This window comes from Pan paniscus, chromosome 11 (genome assembly GCF_029289425.2).
Source record: "Pan paniscus chromosome 11, NHGRI_mPanPan1-v2.0_pri, whole genome shotgun sequence".
Taxonomy (NCBI): domain Eukaryota; kingdom Metazoa; phylum Chordata; class Mammalia; order Primates; family Hominidae; genus Pan; species Pan paniscus.
Window position 1 is genome coordinate 121,337,912 of NC_073260.2, and position 17,481 is coordinate 121,355,392.

Here is a 17,481-nt window from a genome sequence, read left to right on the forward strand (position 1 = left end):
TGCTTAATCAAAAGATTCTAAAATTGTGGATTATATCATGTGAAAGTTCATGGAATGTCTCTCTATATTATACAGGTACCTATGTAAAAGAAAAACTTGAGAACCACTGGAATATGAAAAATATTTTGAGTGGGAAAAAGATTGGTGCTCCTGATAAAGCAAAGGGCTAGGAATACAATGGAAAAGATTAAATATGTATTTTGTAGACTCTTTCCCGGTCTCCAAGAACAAAGTAAATGATTCTATTTTAGAAGGATAAAAATGGTAACGATGATAACTAACATTTTTTGGACACTTACTATGTGCGAGGCACAGTTCTATGTTTTTTACATGTAATAAAGCACTTAATGCAAGTCTTTGAGATACGTTCTACTTTATTCTGTTTTACAATAAGCATCCGAGGTTTATGCAGAAAGCTAAGGCACAGAAAGGTTAAATGATTACTCAGCTAAAAAATGGTAGAGATTTTTTTTCAAACACATTCTGATTTTCAAACCCATGCTTCTAACCACTAATGATGTAAGGGGGAAAATTCTCTTCTTCAGAATTTCTGAATAGTAATCAAAATGGCTTATCAAAAAGCTTAAACTCTGAATATAAACAAGGGCTGGTTAATATAATGAGGAATAGATGCAAATGCTCAAATGGTTCAGCACTGGCTTATTTTGTTATATTGAATGCAGGAGGCGGGGGTAGTTTATACCTTGTTGAATTATACCAGACTATTAAATGTGACAAATTACCCAAGGCGGTAAAAAAGACATGTTCACTTTTAAGCTATGTGTATGTGCTTATATAAATAAAAAAGAGTGAAAACAGATATTATTCAATGCTTTTCCTAGTTTAATATAATAAGGTATAAATAAAAATACATTAAAATACTTCAAGGACCTCCCTAATATTCTAGTATAAATAAAATGCATGTCAAACTTGCCTAGAAGGTCAGTTGAAATATTCATCTTTTCCACTTCTTTAAAACCCCTTGCTGTATATCCATCTAAATGTCTTTGTATGATGTTCCCTGTTGATGATAAAGCTTAAATGATGCCAAATATATGTGTGAGATTAAGCAGGAATCACTGTGGCTTTTCATTGTAAGCAGGACCTCATGTGACCAAAACAATCTGGACTTTTCTTATATTTGACTTCCCCTCATTGCCTCTTTCTTTACTTGTTTTATAGATGCCTTGTTGGAAAATGCCCAGGTAGCACGTGGACTCAGTACTCTAAAATCTCTTAACTCAGGGTTCAAGACTTCAGAAATGGACCTTGCGTTTTAGTATACTTAACACATTTGCCACTACCTCATATGCTCAAGGACTTCTTTAACAAGATAAATAGGATAATGATGGCGGGGATTCTCATTAACACCATGTGGCTAATCTTGATGCGTGGACTTTGCTTTCCTTGCATCTCTAGGGAACTAAGGCAGTGGACGTGAGCCAGTCACACAGTGTGAAGGCTTAGCAGCCTCCTGGTATGCTTGCACAGGCGGCACCAGAATTAAAATGGGCTACATAATCTATAGTGCCAACTCCATTCTAATAGTTATTCTTTTTTTTTTTTTACTACATGTAAACGATCTAAATGAATGTGACAGATTTTACATGAGGCAAAGATATATACATAAAATCTAAATTTAAAAAATGGTCAAAGATCTAATCATACTTCTTGATTTCTTTGCTTACTCAGTTTATAGGAAAGCCCTTTGACCTGCCTATGCTCATCCATTATTTACCCCAAAAGGCAAATTCAGACTAATTTTATAGGTTTGATCTCCCCATACAACACCGATGCCTCATACACCTGTTTGCTCTCATAGATCTATTGGCCATGGTCATACTATCATATCTAAAATTTCTTGATTTGGGGAAAAGGAGAAGGAAATTCAAAAAATAAAAAGTTTGTTTTCTCATGTTCTCCTCACATTATCCTAAGCCTACCTTCTCTTGGTCCCTTGGGTGACTTCCTTTTCCAATCACCAAATCCAGACGTGCCTGTGTACATAGTGGGAGTAACACATCAGGCCAAAATCCATTGAAATCCATACAAATCACCATAACTCCCAGTCACAGCAAATGGTTTGGAATAATGAGTAATAATAGCAACCACAAAGACAATAACAATTGTCACTATTTATTGAGAGCATATTATATACTTAATGAAGATAATAGTCTTGCTGTATCTACTAATGGCTCTTTCTCAGTAAATGGTGCCACGATCCTCCCAGTTGATTATACCAGACACGTGAACATTCTTTTTTTATGTCCTTCTATCTTGACTCCCATCTGCAACCAATTACCAAGTTCTGTTTCTCAAATCCCTCAGAGTGCAGTCAGTATCGTCTTGTGAAAATGCAAAGCTGACTGTGTCATCCCCCACTTGAAACCCTTCAGTGGCTTTCCCTTGTGCTACTAACATGAGCTCTTGCATGATCTGGCCCTGCCCCTCTGATCAACGTCAGCCTCCCACTTCCTACTCTTTCTGTTGCAATCACAGTGGCCTTTTCTCTGTTCTCATTCACTAAGGTTTTCTCATCCTTGGACTACTGCATAAATGGTTCTTTCTACCTGGAAGCCTCTGCCCACCTCCCCATGCCCATTCTAACTCCTACTTCATGTTGTAAAAATCAGTTTCTCAGGGAGACTCAGCTACTCCAGAATACCTTAAATAGTTCAAGTCTTTCTGATATGTACTTTTACTTCTCATTCTAGAAGCTCCACAATACTAATTGCACAGTTCTCTGTTTGATTTGTATAGTCACAGATGTAATACCTGGAAACAATAAAGGACTTTGAGTCAGAAGTGAATTCTACTTCTAGCTCTGTCATAGCTATTAGTATAATCTTGGGCAAATCATGTTGACGTGTGTTGAACTCTAGACTTCTGATCTCCGAAATTGATTTATCATTTATTAACAAGTTTTTATTGTGCAGATACTCTATGCCAAAGCTATCATGATTGGAATATAATGATGAAAAAAATGGATTTTTACCCAGCCTTCGAGGAGCTTAGATTTCAAGTGGGGGATACATATTTACATAGTCACATAACTATAGCTACAAACTTTGGTAAGTGCTTTGAAGGAAAATTAAAGGGATATAAGAATGCTTAAAGCTTGAGGCCCTAAATCTAGCCTGGGAGGACCAGGGAAGTCTTTCCCAAGGAAGTGATGTTTGAGGTAAGAACTAAAGGACAAAAGATGTTAACTCTGTGAAGAGAGAATCTGAAGGTAAGGGGTGAAAAACACCCCAGGCACAGGGGAATGTGCACAGGCCCTGACAGAGGTGGGAGAGAGCACAGCCAAGGTGAAGTTTTCCTGAGAAACCTAACGTTCAAGCACCAGGGAGACCAAATAAACACTGTCAAATGCAACAGACAAGAGGAAAAATTGAATTAGGATAAAAAGTCAAAATTTCAAGTGAAGCTAACACCTACATAGCAGTTGTGTGCCAGGTACAGTTCTAAGTGCCATATATATATGTTAATAACTCACCACAGATCTATAAGTGGATACTAATATTACACCTGTTTTACAAATGATGAAATAAGAGGCCGGGCTTGGTGGCTCACGCCTGTAATCCCAGCACTTTGGGAGGACAAGGCGGGTGGATCACCTGAGGTCAGGAGTTCGAGACCAGCCTAACCAATATGGTGAAACCCTGTCTCTAATAAAAATACAAAAAAAATTAGCCGGGCGTGGTGGCGCGTGCCTGTAGTCCCAGCTACTCGGGAGGCTGAGACCAGGAGAATTGCTTGAACCCAGGAGGTGGAGGTTGCAGTGAGACAAGGTCACGCCACTGCACTCCAGCCTGGGTGACAAAGCGGGACTCCATCTCAAAAAATAAAAATAAAAATAAAAAAAAAGAAGAAGAAATGAGACACAGAACCAAAAAGTAACTTGCCCAAGGTCACACAACCACTAAATTGTGAAATCAGGTTCTGAAACCACGCAGTCTGGCACCAAAGTCCTTGCTGTTAATCTGCCATGCTTATGACCTGCTACAGATTGGAGTAGGATTGGAGTAGGAACAATTTCAAGGGCAAACCTGCAAAATAGTCACAAACTTTGCTGGGCATTTGTTTTGCCTTTATAGGTGCTTGCTTTGGAAAAGGTGTCAGTTAAATAGTTTCATAAGCAAGCAAAAAGACTTTCCTTTTAAAGTGACTTAAGAACAATGAATGTATCTTTTCAATAATGTGAACTCAGTTTTACTGAGTTTTAAAATTAACATTACTTACATTATTTGAGCAGGCAGGCAGGAAAGAACAACCCGTTTTACATATAAACAAGATATATACAAGCATAAAAACTATTACTTTTAAATTGACTGTAATACTGTCATTTCAATGTTGTAAATGTTGTTGGTGTTATTGAAATAAAGACTGCTATACCATGCACTCCCCTAAACTGGAAACAGCGTCACAGTCCCAAAACGGTTTCCTGTAAATGTCAGTATGCTACTACATTAATACTGCCTAGTAAATTATTTAAAGCATATGCAATTCTAGAGGGTTTTTTTTTTTTTGCCTAAATGATAAAAAGGAAACAATTTATTTATTGCTAAAATTTATATAATTTTTAAATTTTCATTTAAATATTATAAATTTGTCCACAAGCTTTCTGGCAGTGGTGAAAATTTAAGAGTAAGAATAAAGTAAAATAAATGAGTTGCATCTGTTTACATACCTGTTAAATAAACAATTTTAAAAATCATAAAGCTTTCCATACAACTCTGACCAGACACATTGAGCAGAAAAATGTCCTTTTATTCAAATGTTATGGCTGTTTAGAATCTTTCTGCTTTATCTCTTTAAAACATACATAGTCCATTAATATATTCACAGAATCTTTGAAATTTTTATTGCTTCATAAAATGATTTTGTTACAAACCTTTTAATAATCTATCAAATGTATCAATTCTTTTAATCATAATTTAATTATACTTAATATTATATCTAAGCCACCTCTTTAGCCATTTTCAAATAAAGAGAAACCAGTAGAGTCTTTAAGTGTTCAATTGCGAATATCAATATAGAAAAGATAATATTTCAGTAATATTTTTAGAGAAAAATTTAACCTGTAACAATTTAACATCAAAAGAAAAATGTCTTGGATTCATCAAAATTGATATACTCAGTTAATTTTTTTGGAAGGAAAAAAATCTTCAAAACCTACAAACTGAAGAAGAGCAGTAATAATTGAACATGTAAGCTTTTGGGATAAAAGCTCAGTGAAAGAATTCCATTTGGTGGAAGTAGAATTACATTCATAGTAAACAAATATTGGTGCTTAAAGTAAAATCAAACCAAAGAAACACAAATTTTAGCAAGCATTGTGCTAGTGTGACTAGGGAATACACTTTAAATGTGCCTGTTGAACAACAGACTTGTTACAACAGTATTTTAAAAGGAAAGAATATTATCACAAGTCGAGATAGTTTGCAGGGAAAAAAAAAACAATCATGGAACAGTAGTGGCTTAGAAAATGTAAGGAATACTTGTTAAAAATTATACTGTTGATTGTTATTTATAGTAAAGCTTATTATTTACTATATTAGTATTTTTCCAATTGAGGGCAGGCCTTGTGCCAATCCCTATGCTAGATGTCTTACATTCTTATTTAATATTGATTGAAACCTTGCAAAAGATGTCTTAGTATCCCTATTTCACCAGTGAGGAAAGGAGAAATTGAAAGTTGCCCCAAATCAAAACTAGCAAGTGGTAGAACTAACTTTAGAAAGTAGGACTGCCTCACTTCAAATAGTCAAATGGGATGGGCTTAATCTATCTTTCAGTTTTTCACCATATAAATTATTATAGTTTCAAAATAGGGATTATGTGCAACTCCCCCAAACACACAAACACATAGACACACATTTTCTCTCTGACAATCACAAGCCAGGTGCCTAGCTTAAAAGTTTTTATTATTTTGTTTCAGAGTTTTTTTTTTTCCTCTGCCTTACAGGATGCCTCTTAATACTCTTGCCATCTTTTCCCCTTGCACTTTTTGTTAGTAGATGTTTAGAATATGAAAACTAAATGGAATATTAGTCTAAGCAAATTGCATTTGGAAAACTAAATCTGCCGGAAAATAACCAATTACACCCTACAGCTCCTGTACACCCATCCTGAGACCAGACCTAAATCAAACATTTTTTTAAAGAAGTCGTAGTTTGGTTTTAGTTGTAAATCTGCTCATCTACATTAGCACAATTTCTGACAACTTGAAAATAAATTATAGAAGTGACCCCAAAGTTCCAGAGAATTGCCTCCATGTCCCATTTTTTCTTCCTTTTTCCTGGTTTGTCATTCTGTTCATTTCTCTTCTTGGATTTGAGAAAGGAATCTGTTGACTCAGCAGCCTAGGGCTACGTTTCTTTCTCTCTGGGATCCCTGCTCATTAGCTTCCTATGCGTGGCTTTCTTCCCTGCTGGCTCTGGGCTATAACCTCTCCTCTCATCCTCTTCAGGGAATGGAGAAAATTTGCTGATAACTGTGATCTAAACATAATCATACAACAGGTACCCTAAAAATACTCAAGGAAGGAAGTACAAAGGACAGACTACCAATTGATAGGACGTCTTCTTGGATTTCATGATTGATACACTAGATTTCTTTACTCTGGGCAAAAAAAAAAACAAACAAAAAACAAAAAACTCCTAGACCAAAAAGTGTACCTTCTCCTTAGAAAGTGCCTGTCAATACTATTTCAGAGAAATCCTATGAAGTTGGACTTTTGTAGGTGCTTATGACAGCAATTTTCCTAAAGAGCTTAGAAGTGGGGAAATAAACCAAAATAGAAGTTGAAGCCTTTTTAAAATATTTCAAGGACTAAAATGGTCACTGTAGACATCAGGAAAGAAATCTCAGCACACAGTCCTCTTCAGCAAAGTGCACCGCTAAGTTATTTGTTTAGTAAAGAGTTTGTCAGGTAGCACTGCAGCTATTTGGGCAGACCCAACCAGAGAAAAGGATTCCCTGGCATAGAGTAAGCATGACGGTGCCACCTACTGGCCACTTTGCCACACTCTGTCATCCTGTGCCTAGCCCAAGTGGCTCTTGGCTTTGACACTGTCTTTATGGTGGTTTTGCTCTCAACCACAGGTGAAGATAGTGGTTGCTGGCCCCCCTGATAAATAAATAACTCTTGTTTGGGATAGGCAAATTCGTAAACTCACAGGAATTGTTTTCTTTCTTTATACCATCCTTATATAAAATATAGTACCATAAAATGTCAGAAAAATTAGAGATTCTCTGCAAGAATATGGGCCTTATGTGATGATAATACAAGCACTTCAAACCTGATTGATGCTTGTTGTGAAGGTTTTCTTAGTACAAAGGGAACATGTTTCTACACTGCCACTCTGATTGTCTCTCCAGTTAATGATTTCCAGAAAAGAGAAGTGGTATAATCAAAATTAAGATATAGTCCTCTGATAGAATAAATTAATGCTATGCTTTCCTATTAAATAATATAGGTGTTTTCAAGGGGAGCCAGTGTTAAATTAGGAGCAAGGTTCGTTCTATTTCCCCAATAGCTTTACTTGCATAAAGTATATGCTGCCTGGCCCAACCCTGCAATTTACAGGGCCCAGGATACCACGTGTCTAAATATTTTAGAAGTTATGAATCAGACTATAAATAAAATCTGTTCTATCCACCTACCTTGACAAATATGTCTTGATAACAACTTGGAAGGCTGAGTTTGGATTTGAAATTCTGTCTCCCCTGAGTTCCATACCAGAAAATATTGACATAGACATAGCCAGCCCGTGTCCCCAGCCTCTGGCCCTAGACTGCTTCATCACTCCCCATCTTATATTATGAACAGCTTTGTGCTCAGATTTGTGGACACCTCAGCCCAGTCTTCAAGTTTTGTCTACCTTTTGCAAACAGCTGCCCCTTTTTGGCTGTCTCTTCATGCCTCTGAATGGTAGAGTTGGAGAAGAGACCTGCCAGGGCCTGGAAGGGAACTCAGAGCCACGGGGCAGGGAATTCTAGGGTCTCGGATAAGAAGAGGTGGTATGGGAGTGGGGAGGGAAGCACAGGCTCCAAGAAGTCACATCCGGCTGGCTCTGTGGACTCCTTACACTGTAGGAAAGGGACTGGCAATGGAAAACACAGAGCAGAGTTCTCCATAGTGTGGGTCTTGGGCCAAAGGCCCCTCTTGCTTTGGCCTTAATGGTGGTGTTAAATGCTCCTGTTTTTGAGACTACTATTCTCTTCAAAGGCAACTAAGGCCAGTATTGTAATCTGAACACTTCACCGCCTGCACACTCACTTGTAAGTGTGTCTTAGACATTTAAACACAATTAGGTACACCTGTTGCTATGTCCCCAAGGCAGGCAAAAAAGCCGGAACAGTTAGAATCATGCTGCCCTGTTTACAGATTGGCCAGTAGCACACATTGCCAGGATAGCTGTCTAGCCCACAACAGCAAGACCAACAGCAACTACGGGCAGGATTTGCCCACGTGTGGAGCAAACTGCCAGAGATCTTGGCCTTCTTAGCAGGTTTCAATAAAAACTATTTAAAGATACATAGAAAAGTACACATACACATACCAAGAAAAGGAACACAAGGTTTTACCAAATGGAATGTTAATAATCCTTGCAAATATTATAAAACTAGAAATTAAAGTCAGCAACCTTTTCCTCAGTTGTAAAACCATGTATCAATGCTAAATGCAGAATGCTTTGATTTATTTGGTTCTTGTTTGGGAGACATTTAAGGAAAATAATAATGCTCTGGACTCCTTATATTGAAATTTCCAGATGTTTCTTTTCACCATCAAAAACATCCAGAATAGCTGCCATTACCTACCTTTTTTCAATCAGTTTTATTGTCTCTGGTTTTTTTTTTTTTTTCTTTGAGATGGAGTTTTGCTCTTGTTGCCCAGGCTGGAGTGCAATGGTGATCTCGGCTCACTATGACACAACCTCTGCCTCCCGGGTTCAAGCGATTCTCCTGCCTCAGCCTCCCGAGTAGCTGGGATTATAGGCATGCGCAACCACGCCCAGCTAATTTTGTATTTGTATTTCTAGTAGAGACGGGGTTTCTCCATGTTGGTCAGGCTGGTGTCAAACTTCCGACCTCACGTGATCCGCCTGCCTCGGACTGATCACTTTTATTAAGTAAGGTTAATAGAATTGAAATCACAGGAAATTGCAGAGCTATATATTATTTGTAAAATTCAGAATGTTGCAAAGTTCAAGTTAAGTATGGAGTGCTGAAAAGACAAGCATTGAGTCAGGAAGTTCCAAATCTGTGTGTGAACAATCCTCCTGATTCTCTAAAAAGGGCTTTAAAGGGCCTATTTCTTCATTGACTTCTTTGAAGAACAGAGAGAAACACTCGGTTAGGCCAAGGTTTACATGCTGATAACTCATCTTAGTTCATCAGCTATTTCCAGTTGTGTAATCACCCCCATTCCAGCAAACACATGCACACACAAGCACTTCATCCATTCTCAGGCCAGCCCTTCTCATGGTATTTGCTGGCTTGAATCATAAATGGCTTGATCAGTGTATAAACCGACTTCCGGCTCCAGTCCTAGATTGAGTTTACAGTGTCAACCTGACGTCAAAGCCCACTTTACCCTTCCATTCTTAGACTGTGCTTCCTGGAATCCCACTTAGCTAGAGGCATTTATTTCATTTTAAAATCACCATCTTATGACCTTATTATTAAATGGAATTTTACTGTTTTATCAATAGTATTTGAAAATTGAGTTTTAAAGATAATGTGACACGGTGGAAGCACTGTTCTAGGCCCCTTTGCAAACATGAACAGATTCAGTCCTCACGTTGTGAACTGTCTGTTCATATATTGGGAAGTCTAAGGCTCAAATAGTTTAACTTGTCTGGGATCACACAATTTTTTTTTTTTTTTTTTGAGACAGGGTCTTGCTCTGTCACCCAAGTTGGAGTGCAGTGGCACAATCACAGCTCACTGCAGCCTTGATCTCATGGGCTCAGGCGTGGGATAGTGGTAGAGTTGTGATTCAAACCCAGGTCAGGCTGGCTCCACTTCTTATGTTGTTCCGCCCATGCGGTGCTCCATTCCTGTATTTAAATTCTATATTTCCCATTTAATATCTTTGCACCCTGGGAAAGTTGTATATAATATCCTTGCTTGAGTCTTAGTTTTCTCCTCAACAAAACAAGCATAAGGACATTTTTTCATAGGGCTTTTGTGAAGATTAGTTTAGGTAGGTAAGTAGAGTAGATAGGCAGGCAGACAGGCACATAGTAGGTTCCTGATCTTTGTTAGTTCCATCTCCTTCCCCTTTCCATAAATATGTAAATATCTGATAAGTATTTGATTGCCTTCCTACTCTGGATTAGATTTTTAAATACCAATTCTGCATTGACAATCTAAGTAATAATGTATATAATTAGATCATCATTTTTTGGACCATACAAAGATAAACTTAAAGTTGAAATTGATAAAACAGATAAAAAAAAGACATATGAAGGCATTGATAATACTGTACTGCTACTGGAAGAATACTCTGCAAACAATTTTTGAATGTTGAGTCAAATGATTCATGGAATTACAAAGAATCCAACAGCATTCTTTGGTATGTAGCCAAAGTGGTAATCAAAGGCAAACTAATTCAATGCTTTGAAAAACACAAACAACAAAATAGAGTGGGAAAACAAGTCAATTAGAAAAGAAAATGGGAACATTAGAGAAGAAGCATAAACATAATTAGTTCTAACTAGACAGTCATAGCTAGACTTGAATTAAATCTTAAATAGTAGAAATGAATGAAAGGTTTTGTAAGTACTTTTGAAGTGGAGAGAAAGGATAATGTATAGAATTTAAGCAAGTTAAAAGGTAGCTTCCCAAAGAGATATCTTATTCCAGCCACAAGATAGAAACTATTTCAGAAAAGTTTATAATCATTTGTTCTTCGGGCCTGTGACAGCTTAAAAATCTTCTTTCCTAGAGCAAATGTTTCATTCACAGAAACTGGCAAAATGTATACATATACACATACATATTTTCTCCCCTACATTTGTTTATCTAAAGTTACCATTTGCTGGCAGAACTGGTCTCCAAGGTACCTGATGACCCTCAAGTGAGTAGTCTTTTCTGGTTAACATTTTCACATATGTGGACTATCTGTGGCTGATTATCATGTTCCCATGTCAGCAGGAATGCTTCTAGCAATGTGGTGTCTGCTTTGTGTGTTCTGCTGTGTCCACTGCCTGTGGTCACTTCCGCCATCTGATAACATGCCAGCACCTTGACCTCTGACTGCCCACCTCTGCACAGCATGGATCCTCGTGGAACCATTGAGAAGTGCTGACACAGAGGGCTTTCCAAGGTCTTTGGGGCTGCTTGTGGTGCAGCTGGTAGCATGGGTTGGTGCTCATGAAACTGTGCAGAGGACCAGGATATATCCTCTTCCTTAGTGTGTACTTTAACATATTATTTTGGATATGGAGCTTAGGACTGCTCTGGCCCTACTACCCCTCAGTATATTTTGGTTTCCTCAATTTTGGTTTCCACTTCTTTCTCTGAATGACTTCCTTGTCAACTTCCTTGACAACGTTCAGCTCTGTGAACCTCATAGACTTTTTAGATGCATGTATGGTTTCAACAGCCTAGGCCTTGAAATGTATGCTGTAAACACTTTCAGACCGATAGGAACTTGTATGTAAAATTAAAAGTCTGTAAATGAAAAATAAAGTACAAATGTACTAGTGGCAAATATATCATAAAAGATTAATTGATTCCTATATACCACTGTACCCTATCCTTAGTGAGGAACATAAACAAAATTGAGGAAAAAATTGCTATGTCCCAAATAGCTTAATCGGGTTGGATGTGTTTCCTCCAATACTAGAAAAAAAAAAGTCATATGGTTTCACTCAAGCAAATGTGATAATTTAAAAAAATAACTTATGTATGTGTGATAAGCAGTAGAATGGGCATTAAAATGTCTACATCTTAATCCCTGGAACCTGTGAATATATTAAGTTATAAGTGGAACTAAGGTTGCTAATTGGTTGAATTTAAATGGGGAGATTATCCTGGATTATCCAGGTGTGCCCAATGTAGTTACAAGAGTAACTACATTGTTAGTATGTAGAATACTACATACTAACATGAAGAGAGAGGTGGAAGAATCTGTGTCAGAGTGATGCAATGTGTGAGACTCAACCTGACATCACTGGCTTTGAAAATGGAAGGAGGCCAGAAACCAAGGAATGGTGACAACCTCTAGAAGCTGAAAAAGAGGTAAAAAAATTCTTTTCTAGACACGTCAGAAAGAACCACAACTCTGCCAACACCTTGATTTTAGTGACTGCAAACCCATTTAGAAGTTCTGACCTCCAGAATGACAAAATAATAAGTTTGTCTTGTTTTTAGCCACTAACTGTGGTGATTTGTTGCAGCAGCAATAGGTATGTTACAGTATGAAAGCTGTATTCCTCTGAATGAATATTGCTCATTGATGACTTACGGATTATAGGTTCTTCCTCCAGTATATTATTTTTTCTTGCTTCCACCTCTCCTTGCCACACATCGTACTGTCCTTTCTCCATTGATGACCCACCCTGAAAGCCGTCATCATCTGGAACACTCCCTATTTGCTTTTACCTATGGAAAACTTCTATATTAGACTCTCTCTTTACGTCTTCACCTGCCATCCAAATTGGAGCAAATGTCCCATTAGGGAAGCTTGCCCCACCTGAATAACGCATGTAAACTTTTCCCTAATCTCTTGTCTTGCAAACTTTAATGAAATCTTTTCTGTCATTCTCGGCTTCTTCCGTCTTCATCCACGAATGCATACAATTAAACACCAGCTTTGGTCTGTCTCTCTTTGCCTGTATATGCAAGTACCCAGCGCAAGTGGAGGAAGATTATTTTTCTAACTCATTTCTGTCTATAAAAGCTGACTCTTATTTTTTCCCTTGTGACCTTCATCAGTTGATGCCCATATGCATGAGCTGTCCTCTCTTGAAGGCTCTGGTTCTATATCCTTCCTGTGACCCAAGTCCTTATATACCTTTCTCAAAGATAAAAATCTTCTGTTCCCTTCACTGTTAATGAGCTGGAGCAGGTCTTCCAGGGTCTTACAAGCTGTTCCTCCAGTCAGGTGTCAGCAAACAGTGGTCCACAGGCCCTATCCAGCTCATCATCTGTTTTTGTAAATGAAGTGGTTTGATTTTGGGGTGGGGTGCTTTTGGGTTTTTTTGTTTGTTTGTTTGTTTGTTTTGAGACTGGGTCTTGCTCTGTCACCCAGGCTGGAGTACAGTGGCACGATCACAGCTCACTGCAGCCTCGACCACCTTGGACGGTGATTCTCCTACCTTAGCCTCCCAACTAGCTGGGACTACAGGCGTGTGCCACCACGCCCCGCTAACTTTTTTGTATTTTTTTGTAGAGATGGGGTTTTGCCATGTTGCCCAGGCTAGCCTCAAACTCCTGGGCTTAAGCAATATGCACACCTGTGCTTCCCAAAGTGCTAGTATTACAAGCATAAGCCACTGTGCCCAGCCTTGTTTTTGTAAAGTTTTATTAGAGCTATGTTACACACATTCATATACCTGTTATCTATGGCTATTTTTGCACTACACTGGTAGGGTTGAATAACTGTGACAGAGTCCTAATGGACTGTAAAGCCTAAAATATTTACCATCTGGTCCCTTACTGAAAAAGTGTGCCGGCCCCTCTTCTAGACCATACACTTTCGTATTTTGCTGCTATCAGTTTTGTTTTATTTTGTTTCCTGGGTGATAGTTAACATAGTGATATTAGACTTGGACATATAAATAGAGAAAGAGACAGAGAGAGAGGAAGGATGAAAATGTGCCTAGCCGTAAATCTGTAATCTGGATATACTAACAGGGAGATTTTCTGTAAGATGCAATTTTTCTGTGCAGCTTTTGGTATCCTTTCAGAGTACTGGGATAGTAGAGTCGGACTGATTCTGCATGTCTGGTTTACAGTTCTTGGGAGATAATGATGATACTTATATGTAATAACAATATTGATAATGGTGATCAATTGTTAAGTGCTTCCTATGTGCCAGGCACTATGCGAAGTACTTTAACTTGGTTCTTTGGAAAGATCCAAATTAACACTGTTGGGGAACTTGTTACAGATTTGGTTAAACAATTAGCAAGCGATGGCTGTGCTTACAAAGAATTAATGATACGTATAACATAAATGTGATTATGATTACTCACTAATTCTTTCTCCTCAGGGTGGGGTAAGCTCTTCCAGCAGGGAAGGTGTCCCTAAGGGTGAGGTCTTCATCCCAATCCCCTGAGCTCTTTCCTTCTCTCCTACTTCTGTTCCAATCTCTGTCTCTTGGCCCCCACCATGGATCCCCACCTGTTTGCTGTCTAGGCACCCTGACTTCCTCTGCATTGTTTCAGTGCCCAAACATTACAGAACAAGGCTTGCCTGCCTCACTATGAAAAGTCAGCTGTTGCTGAATTGAATGTGCAGTGGTCTCTTTAATGCACCTGTGGGCTGCATTCTCCCACGCTGAGCCAGGTTCCTCTCATTATGCTCAGGGACAGATACTAGGCCTCAAAATCCTGTAATGAACAATCCAGCTGCCTGGCCACAACCCAGGGTCTCTCAGGGATCCTGCCGATCATTGCCCTGACTGTGCTAAACTGTTGCCCACTTATACTTCATGGACATTGCTAGTCTTACACGAATATTTGTGCTAATAGACTCTCACTCGCTGCCTGGAGCATGCATTTCCCAGCCTGCTGCTGTCCAGTGAGGTGTTCATTATTTTGACCCTACTCAGGACCTAGAGGAAATAGTCTACAGGATAGGAAGTATTTCATCTCTCAAACAATAGACATGCTTTCTCTACTGTCTGTTCTAGTTTCTCTTCGGAACGTTTCCTATTTATCTCTCTGACTGATGGAATGTGAATTCATACATTGAAGGCCATATACTTTCTAACTCCAGAGTACTTTTAAAATCCCTTAATTTATATTTCTTCCTCCATGTGTGGGTGTTTCTCTCTGTCTGTCTCTCTCTGTTCCCTTCCCCTCCCTCCCCTCCCTCTCTCACCCCACATCCCATCCCATTTCTCTCTCTCTCTCTCTCTCTCTCTCTCTCTCTCTCAGATTCTAAACCAAGGAGAATATCTGGTCTCAAATCTAACAACACCATATTTACTACATGACATTAGACTAATCAACTCATTGTTTTCAATAGCTGTAAGATGAAGTGTAAACACTTAACTTGCCAAATTCCTAAGTTGTTTTGGTGAGGCTGAAATGGGGAAGTAAATTCATTCATCTGGTAAGTATTTATTCAGCCTTTAATGTGTATCAGGCACTATACCAGGTGGGATACATTTATGAAGAGAACAAATGAACTTTCTTACCCATGGCAGTGACATTTTGGTTGGGAAGACATATATTAGGTGAGGAAACAAAATAAGTTCTGCAGGTTGTGGTGGATGCTTTGTAGGAAGTGAGCATGATGTGGTGACTGAGAGTGACAGGGATGGTGATACTCAAGATAGGGCTGCCAGGAAAGCTTCAGGGAAGCAATATTGACTGTGTGACACTCGCAGTCTGTTTGAGAGAAAGCCTACCGTATACTGAACCACAGACACACCTTATAAGTGGTAAGATGTCACGTCAGTGAAGAGTAGGCCCCTCTAATCCTTTGTGCAAGAGGAGAAATTACAAAACAGTAAGTTTTCCCAATTCGTGATGCTGTAACTTCATAATAATCGCTATAGTTTCTTGTGAGCTTCCTTTTTTTTTCATCTAAATCTTTTACTGCTTCCTCCTCTTCTGTTTTTTGTTTGTTTGCTTGCTTGCTTGCTTGTTTTTGAGACAGAGTTTCGCTCCTGTTGCCCAGGCTGGAGTGCAGTGGCACGATCTCAGCCCACTGCAACCTTCGCCTCCCAGGTTCAAGTGATTCTCCTGCCTCCGCCACCATGCCCAGCTAATTTTTATATTTTTAGTGGAGATGGGGTTTCACTATGTTGGACAGGCTGATCTCGAACTCCTGACCTCAGGTGATCCACCCGCCTCAGCCTCCCAAAGTGCTGGGATTACAGGTGTGAGCCACCATGCCTGACCTCTCTTCTGTTTTTGATTTGTGCTGGCCTAATCTTGTCATCTGGCCCCTATCTATGGTACTATTTTTCTTCTGCCTGCTCTCAATCTTCCCTGCCACTGTTCATACCTTTCCTTCCTGCTCCTTGACTTGTTGCATGCCATAAACCCATGCAATTGGTTTCCATTTCTAAGACTTGAACCCTATACTTCTAAAACCTTCCCTGAGGTTTCCTAAGTGCTCATTTTTCTGCTAACCTACCTACCCTTCAGAATATAGGGAATGTCTGCTACTTACCTCCTGAAGACAGGAATATTTCCAAATTGATCTGACTAGAATTGGCTGGCATAGTGCCTGGCACGTAGTATATCCTCAATAAATATGTATTGACTAAATGAGTAAGTGAACTGATTTTGCGGATCTCATGCAGCCTATCTATAGGGTTAAAGTGTTTTTTCCTCTGTAACTTTACATCTATTGTCCCCTCACATGTAAAATGCATATAAAAGCCTTTACCTTCAGCTCTATAGGATAGTAAAATCTTATCTCTTCTTCACAGGATTTTTAAAATTTTTAATCTACTCTCTCTATTTGCTGTACATGTGAAACTTTGTCGTTGATCCCAGAGACACCTAGAGGCATTGACAGTGTCTCTGAGATTCTTTGTACATTGTCCCCCATAGTGCATAATGACAAGCCTCGGAATTTAGTATGTAACCGGATTTTTGTTAATGATAATAACAATCACTGAGATTTCAGCTGTTTTGGTTTCTGTTTTCAGCCTCTGAATTATCAAATGTATTATTCGTATTAAGTAGAAACATCTAAGGAAAATCTTTGTATTAAGGAAGTTGTCATGTTTTCAGAGTTAAGTAGCAACTAAATGCAATGTTTCTTTTGAAGATAATTTTCAAATATGTCCAGAGTTTGGTTTTAGACACTTTGTGTGATATTATTGATCAGCAATAGCAATAATAACTTAACTACAAACAACTTGCAGAGACTTTTCAACAGCAAATAGAATACTCGCTTTTTATCAGTATAAAGGTATGTTTAGAATCATCACTGCCAACTCCTTTCAAGAACTTAAGTGTTAAGTATTCCCTTAAATCTGTATCTTCTTGTGTTATGTCAGTTAGTAATAACTGTTAAATGATCCTTCAGTTTTGAACATTCTCTGTTTATAGTTCTAAAATATTTAAATAATACCAAAAATTGATGAAGAATCCCTTTGGGTTTTTGTTGTTTAGATTATATTCTTTCATTCAAGAAAACCCACATAATTTAAACTGAATTTTTATTTAGACTTATACAAAGACCTGACCTATGTGATCAAGAACAACTGCAAAACTTCAGTATTTATGATTTATATTTGTTGCCCCGTGGGATGTATTAGGTTGGTACAAAAGTAAT

At 38.4% G+C, this 17,481-nt stretch overlaps 1 protein-coding gene across 12 annotated transcripts in view; it reads left to right on the top strand.

Moving 5' to 3' along the window:
- Nucleotides 1–17,481, top strand: part of RFX3 (regulatory factor X3) — a 308,074-nt gene that overhangs the window by 278,487 nt on the left and 12,106 nt on the right. For 2 of the 12 annotated variants that reach the window (XM_055092197.3, XM_055092196.3), the window contains exon 16: nt 76–10,651. The exons of the other annotated variants lie outside the window; for them this stretch is intronic. In XM_055092197.3, the coding sequence (XP_054948172.1) occupies nt 76–87 (12 nt within the window). In that variant the 3' untranslated portion in view covers nt 88–10,651. Of the gene's footprint in view, nt 1–75; nt 10,652–17,481 lie in introns of those variants that run through there. 12 annotated transcript variants of the gene reach the window in all.